This window comes from Phacochoerus africanus, unplaced genomic scaffold (assembly GCF_016906955.1).
Source record: "Phacochoerus africanus isolate WHEZ1 unplaced genomic scaffold, ROS_Pafr_v1 Scaffold_57, whole genome shotgun sequence".
Classification (NCBI taxonomy): Eukaryota; Metazoa; Chordata; class Mammalia; order Artiodactyla; family Suidae; genus Phacochoerus; species Phacochoerus africanus.
In genome coordinates, this window is record NW_025927429.1 from 1,174 (window position 1) to 8,446 (window position 7,273).

Genomic DNA, 7,273 nt, shown 5'->3' on the forward strand with positions numbered 1-7,273 from the left:
AAGTTAAAATCCCAATATCTATCACAATTTAAAACACACACTTATTAAACTAGAACTATAGCAGATGTTTCCTTAATCTTGTTAAAGGGAAAGAAAGAGAAAGAAAGAAAAGAAAGAAGAAAGAAAGAAAGAAAGAAATGAAAGAAAGAAGAAGAAGAAGAAGAAGAAAGAGAGAGAGAGAGAAAGAAAGGGAAGAAAGAGAGAGAAAGAGAGAAAGGAAAGGAAATGAAGAAAGAGAGAAAGAAAGAAAGAAAGAGAGAGAGAGAGAAAGAAAGACAGAAAAGAAAGAAAGAAGAAAGAAAGAAAGCAAAGAAAAGAAAAAGAAAGAAAGACACAAAGAAACAAAGACACAGAGAAAGAAAGAAACAGGGAAAGAAAGAAAGAAAGAAACAGAGAAAGGTAAACAAAGTTAGAAAGGAAGAAAGAAAGTTAGAAAAGGAAGGAAAGAGGGAAGGAAGGAAGAATTAAAGCAAACAGTGACACACAGCAAACCCATTTTTAATATGGAAATGTTGGGAATATTCTTTTTAATATTGGGAATAACCCAAAGATGCCCGACTGTTTGACCTTGTAGTGGATGTCCTAGCCAGCCAGTAAGAAACCTGTAAGTTGATGATCTTAATTCTGTTGCAGATTTACAGACAACTGCAGAACACCTATAGATACGTGATTAGATATCAGAGTTTAGCCTGGTGGCTGATTTTTACTATATATATATATATATATATATATATATATATATATATAAAGCCAACTAGCTTTCTATAAATTAGGTACAGTTAGAAAATGCCACTTTAAACAGATCTCAAGCACCAGAGCAATAACATTCTAGAGTATCTTGAGATAAACACAGGAAAAGATGTGCAAGATCTGAATGTACAAAAGATAAAGCTAAATACTAAACTGAAAGATTCAGACCTTAAAGGAGACCCACAGAAATAGAGAGCCATCCCATGTTGGTGACTAGAAAGGCTGGATATCACAAAGATAGTCAATTCTCCCTTAACTGATGCCCAGGTTCAATGAAACCGCAATCCGAATCTACCGCAAATGTGTTTTCAGGGGACGTGACATGCTGCTCCTAACATTTACAGTTTAGAGTTTAAGAAGGGCGAAAGGCAAAGGCTAGTGAAGAAATGCCTGGAGACGATGAACAAGATGGGAGGACTCGTCCTACCAGAGGTCAAGATGTTTTACCAAGAGATAAAAATCAAGACAGTGTATGTAGTATTGGCACAGCGAGAGACCAATTTATCTGTGGAACAGAACAGGGACCTGAGGAACAGAGACACGCAAATAAAGACCAGAACGACTCCAGACGCTGCCAAATGTTCCCTGGGGCTGCCAAATTCTGACTGAGAATTGAGAATCCCTGACTGAGAATCCCTCAGATGGGAATACGGATCGCTCTTAAAAACACACGCTGGATTTTGGAAAAGCAAATCATGGAATACCAAGGACATGAGTTTAAAACGCATGCATATACAGTAGTTCACATCCACAGAGAGAAGAGGTTGGGATAGCTCCACTTCACTTCCGGAGTTAAAAGGGAAACCCGGTAAAGGGAGCCTGAGGAGAAGCAGGAGGGCGGTGGAGTGGGACCGCCCTCCCTTCGGGCGGAGCGGGTGACCGACAGATGAACTTGAAGCTCATTGGTCGCTGGCCACAGTGGTGGGAGGTGAAAGGCAGAGCTGGAAGCTCATTGGCCTTTGAGGGAAGAGCGGGAAAGGGAGCGAGAGCTGAGTCTTCCCTCAAGCCTCCAGTCCCAGCAGACTGATTCTGACCTGCTGGAGGCTAGGGTAACCACAGGCTGGCATCAGGAATGGGACCCTCGTTCTCCAAGCCTCTTCTTTCCTCCATCCCTCCTGCTCTGGATCCCCAACCCCTTCTCCTCTCCTCCACCTCAGCGGAATACCTCATGTCCCACCTCGCCCCGCCCCCAACCCCCACTCCACACGCCGTGCCACACCCCCCCCATCTCCTTGGCAAAAGTCCTGTGGAATGACCCGTTGCTCTGGCCTCCTGGCCCTGGGGCAGGGCTTATGTCCTTGCCTTTGATTCTGGGGTGGGGGTGGCAGGGAATGACTGAGCAGCCTGAGAGGAGGTGGTGCACTGTGGGCGCGGGAAGAGGGGAAGCTGTGCTCCAGCATAATTGTTGAAGCTTGGAGAGGAGCATGGAAGACTGTTGGGAGGCTGTGGAGGGAACACATAGGTTTACATGAAAGCAGAGAGGCTGTATTGGTGCAAGAGAAAAGTTAGTGCAGTGAGGAGTTGGCTGTTGACTAGATCAGGGTCTGGCACTCAAGAGGGGGCTCAGCAAACACCTATTTGATAAGTTATTGAGGGGGTGAATGAAAATGATTATCAAAAGAGGGGCTTGGGATCCAGCAGAATGACACGATGCCATGAGGTGTAAAGGGTGTTGGTTTAAAGAGGGAGCAAGAGAATAATGAAGATTTCAGTGGGGTGTGAGGAAAAAATCTGAATGGAACGTGAGACAAAAATAAAATGTAGGGCATACATGAGACTAATAATAGAACTGAATTGGGGGAGGGCATAGACTCTTGAGAAAGGAGTGAATGAATACAGGAGGTTAGAAAGACAATTGTGGAAGTGGATGCCAGGAATAATAGTTGGGCATAGCAAACTACAGGATGATAGATGAGGAGTGAAAGTAGTAGCTGTTGAAGGGGATATGGGAGCACACGTGTGTGCCTGAAAAGGGGGGTGTGTGTCTATGGGGAGTGAAGGTAAGCAGGGAAAATAATGATAATTGGATTGAAACCCATGCCCCGAGTTTCTTGGAAGCCGCCTATTCTTGAGTGGGGCTTCCTGGGAAAGAGGCTCCATGAACAAGAAGGGAGGGTGCAATCTCATTTCAGCGACAAGCTGGATGGAGGAGAATCCAGCCACCTCAGATGGGGTTGTCCAAGGGAAGATGAAGTATGTTGGGGGTAGGGGATCATGTGGCTGGCCATCCTGACCTCCACTCCTTGCCCTAGAACCATGGATCCCGATGAAATGCTTACTGTGCCCTGCTGCCCCCTTGACTCCACCACTGGACTCGAGACTGGAGCCCCATGGGGGATTGAATTTGGTCCCAGAAGAGCCATACGTCGCTGTGCCCGCTGCCACAACCACGGCATTACTGGCCAAATCAAGGACCAGGAGCACTTGTGCCTCTTCCAGGCCTGCGAGTGTCACAAGTGTGTCCTCTTCTCGTGAGTACGGTGTTTGACAGGAGGAAGGGAGTGGGCCTCCTCTAAAGGTGACTGACTCTAGACCTGCAATCCCTCCCTCCGCCCCCCTCCCCCACCCCGGTTTAGGGAACACTGCAGCATCTTGCCTGCTGAGAGTGCCTTGAAGACAATGCAGGAGCTGCACCTAAAGAGGCAACTGACTCAAGGACTGATAAAGAGTGGGACCACCTCTCCCAAAGCTCACAGCCATGTCAAGAAGTCATCCATTCAAACAGGAGTCCTCAGTGAGTGTCTCTGGCCAGGGACAGATTCTGAGTTTGGGTGTAGGGAGCACGAGTGGTTCTGTCACCAGTCCTGCACCTGATGTCTTTCTTTCTTTTCCTTTTTTTTTTTTTTTTTTTTTATTTTATGGTCGCACTCGTGGCATGTGGAAGTTCCCTGGCCAGGGATCGAATCCCAGCCACAGCTGTGGTGACGCCAGATCCTTTAACCCACTGCACCAGGCCGGGATCAAATGTGCACCTGAGCAGAGACCCAGGCCCCTGCAGTTGGATTCTCAACCCAATGCGCCACGGCAGGAACTCCCCTGCCACCCGATTTCAATGTGGCTTCAGGAAAGTTACTCCTTGGGCCTTAGCTTCCCCAACTATAAAATGTCATCAATATTATCTACCAAGTGCTGGTGGGAAGGAGAGATCTGGGGGGCGGGGGGAGTCAATGTATTTGCAGTGGGATGAGACCTCAGATTGGGAGTGAGGCGGGGTGGGGTGGGGTCAGGGGGAAAGGTTCACCTCAGCTGTCCCCAGTCTCTCACAGCTGGGAAGGCGCTCATCACACCCCAGCTTGAGGCCCACCCCTGTTCAACCCCGGGGAGAGAAGTGTGGGGCCAGTCCAGGAGGCCCCCACCTCAGCCACAGCCCAGACCCCTTCCTCTGTCTCCTGAAGACCTGGGTACCGTCTCTAACCCTACTGCAACTTGCCATGTGACCCTGAGGGGGGAAAAAAACCCCACTTCTCTCTGGGCCTCCTAGTCCCCGGTCCCAAAATAAAGACTCAGACTAGCTGGTCTTCAAGGTCTTCTCAGCTCTGACATTCTGGGCTCCTAGCCTCATCCCCAAACATGCTCACATCTGCTCTCTATTGCTGGCTTGCTTCCTGATCCAACCTGTGCTCTCTGCTCCTGCAGGCAAGCTCCCAAGATGCTCTGCTGATCGGTCAGGCATTGGAATTTTTGTCTCTGTCCTGGACTCCAGCACCCTTGAAGAAGCAACTAACAATTTCACTTTCCAGGAAGTCACAGAGGCCCCCTGCCCTGCCCAGCAGGTGAGTAGAGTGAGAAGGACCTTGGAGCTAGTTGTGTATTGTCTTATTGGATACCGGACCTTGTGCGTAAGGCCAAGGCTTAAGCCTCCGCAGGGGCTTGGGTCTCTTTCCACAGAGGTGCACGTTTGATCCTGGCCCAGTGCAGTGGGTTAAAGGGTCCGGCATTGCTGAAGCCATGGCTGGGAGCTAGAAGGAGAAGGTGGAGGAAGTGTGGTAGAGGGGTAGGAGGAGGAGAAGGAGGAGAGGAAGAGGAGAAGGTGACATCTCAGACTAATGGGCCACCATAGGGCTCTCCCAGCTTTGCCATTTCCTATTTGTGAGACTTTTAATCTCTGAGCCTCTGTTTCCTGTCTGTGTACTGAGAGGGAACAATATTCTACACCTGTAGCATTGACAAGAGGACTAGGGAGTTTTGAAAAAGCTGGCAGGAATTAGTGTCCTGGGGAAGAGATAGCCCCAACGGAAAAGAAAACAGGCCAAGCAGAGGAAGGGACTTGTCCAAGCCACAGTGACTAATGGCCAGCAGGCATTAAGATCCACACCCAGACATTGCAGAATCCTGCCCCTCTCTGTCTACTGGTAGTATGTGTCTGCCAGAGGGTTAAATCCCCTGGCCTCTCCTCTCCTTGCTCCTACATGTTCAGCTCTGGTCCTCCAGCCCTGTGCCACCCTTAACCATCTTCTACTGCTGCTACAGATTCTGGGCAAATCATGGGGGTCCAGAGCCCTGGCAGGGGCCATGTTTAGTGAATGAAAAGATCAGAAGGCCTCAGGCTGGCCGGGGCCTTCAGTGGAACTGGGGACTGAAGGGGCACAGGGAGGTGTGGGCTCCCAGCTCCCATCCTCTCACATCTTTTGCTTTGCAGGCTCCTAAAACTTCTGACCAGGACTCAGATTCTGCCTCCTTAGAGTGGCAGCGGAAGCTGGAAGCGGCTGAGGCTCTGCTGACTCTGAGAGAATCCTCCCAGGCTCCTTCTGGGCCCACCCCCCTGCTCCAGCCCAGTGCTGCACCAGGTAGCCTGGTCTTTGAAAGAAGAACATGGGGTCGGGGGTTGTTAGGAAATGGGAGGATGCTGTGGTAAGCAAAGCCTGACTGAGAAATCAAGATCAGAGGGGGTTTGAACCTCGATGGGCCCAGGCAGCCAAGCCCCTCAGTCTGACGCTTCAGGTGTCAGTAGACGGTCGTTCAGTGAATCATCGATTGATCGAGCTCTGTGCTCAACAAGCAAATGTCCAGTACCCTGATGTCAAGAAATAAGGGAAGTGAGTCCCTGAGAGTGGCAGGGACTTGCCCTAGGGCATGCACCATATCAAGTGGAAGAACCAGTCTCCCGACTCCCAGCCCAGAGCCTTCTATTCTGACCCCTGCAGCCTGCTGCAATCTGGGGAGGACATACGTAGGTGATAAGAGCCTAGTCTGGAAGGAGATCTGGTCCCTGCCTTCAGGGAGCTTCCAGTCTCCATACGGAGCCTGCATGCCCACACAAGCTGTGTTTTGAGGCTAAATCTCAACAATGACCCTGGAGAGGAAGGACTGAAGAAGAGACAGACACCCAGGGAGGCTGAGAGGGAAGGCTGCGCACTACCAGACCAAAGTGGTGGGCGCGGTATGGTGTGTGAGTGAAGCAGCAACCCTGGAGGAACTGCTGGAACAGGGCGGATGAAGGTGGCGAGGTTACCAGTCACCGAGGTCTGGCATGCCAGGCTTAGGAGGTTAGACCGGCAACTGTGGCTGAGGAGGAGCCAGGGAATGTCTGAACTAGGGAGGAGCATATTCAGGGACCCCGAGCTTGACAAAAAGAAATGTGGCGGCGATGATGGAGGGATTGGAGGAGGTAAGACTTGAGATAGGCAAATCAGCAAGGAAGAGCTCTGTGCAATATAGTCCAGGTGACAAAGCCTTGATTGGGTGGGACAAAGAAGAGGGGAGAGCTGGGAGGGGAAATGCATGTGACCTGGCCCTGACCCCTTCCTTTCTGTCTACAGCTCCTGCTGGAGAGAGAGGACTTCAGCCTCCGAGTCGCTCTCTCCGTCCCAGGCCGGCCAGCTCCATTTCTCTGCCTATTGGACATGTGGGGTGCATCTCCCTCTTGAGCTAGAAGCCCAAAGGGGGAGAACTCACTAGAATACTGCCTATTTATGCATTTGCAAAATGCTTAATATCCAAAATTCTTAATGTCTTTTCTTTTAAGCCTTTAAGCGCTTTTTATAAGCTTTCAGACCCTTTTTATTATATGGGGCAATTCCTTGGTTGAGAGTGGATATTCTTGTACCTCCATCCTTTACTCTCTTGGATCCTGGGGCTTTTTAATGTCTCTTAAGAAAACAGGGTTGTGCAATCTAAGCTGATCAGTCTCTAAATAGGGTTCTGTGTGAGTTCATATGTTCATCTGCCAGAGTTTTTATTTGGCTCGTGATTGCAAACATACTGGCACGCTCATGTACTTATCCATGCATGTGAAGATCTGAGGACGTTTTCATTTTGTGTCTAGGTTTGTGTGTGTGAGAAAATAATAAACCCGTGTTGAAAGGCACTGAGATAAAGGAGCTGTTTGTTACCACAGTATAACTTAGACTATCCTGACTCTAACAGACTTGTTCAATTCCCTTTTCAAAGGGAGAATCACTTTACTCAATAAATGGGATTTGTTAACACAGCTAGATGAGAAAATGGTAGAGAAAAAAACGGTAAGGGATTTAGTCATTCAGCAAGTAAGTGCCTACCCTCTGTCTGGCATAGACTGCTTCCA

At 49.3% G+C, this 7,273-nt stretch overlaps 1 protein-coding gene across 1 annotated transcript; it reads left to right on the forward strand.

Annotated features, from left to right (window-relative positions):
- The first annotated feature begins 3,006 nt into the window (after positions 1-3,006).
- Positions 3,007-6,622, forward strand: LOC125119328 (doublesex- and mab-3-related transcription factor 3-like). The gene is made up of 5 exons (XM_047766170.1): positions 3,007-3,221; positions 3,327-3,484; positions 4,387-4,523; positions 5,390-5,537; positions 6,510-6,622. The coding sequence occupies exons 1-5, from the start codon at positions 3,007-3,009 to the stop codon at positions 6,620-6,622; spliced, it is 771 nt and encodes a 256-aa protein (XP_047622126.1).
- Positions 6,623-7,273: the final 651 nt, after the last annotated feature.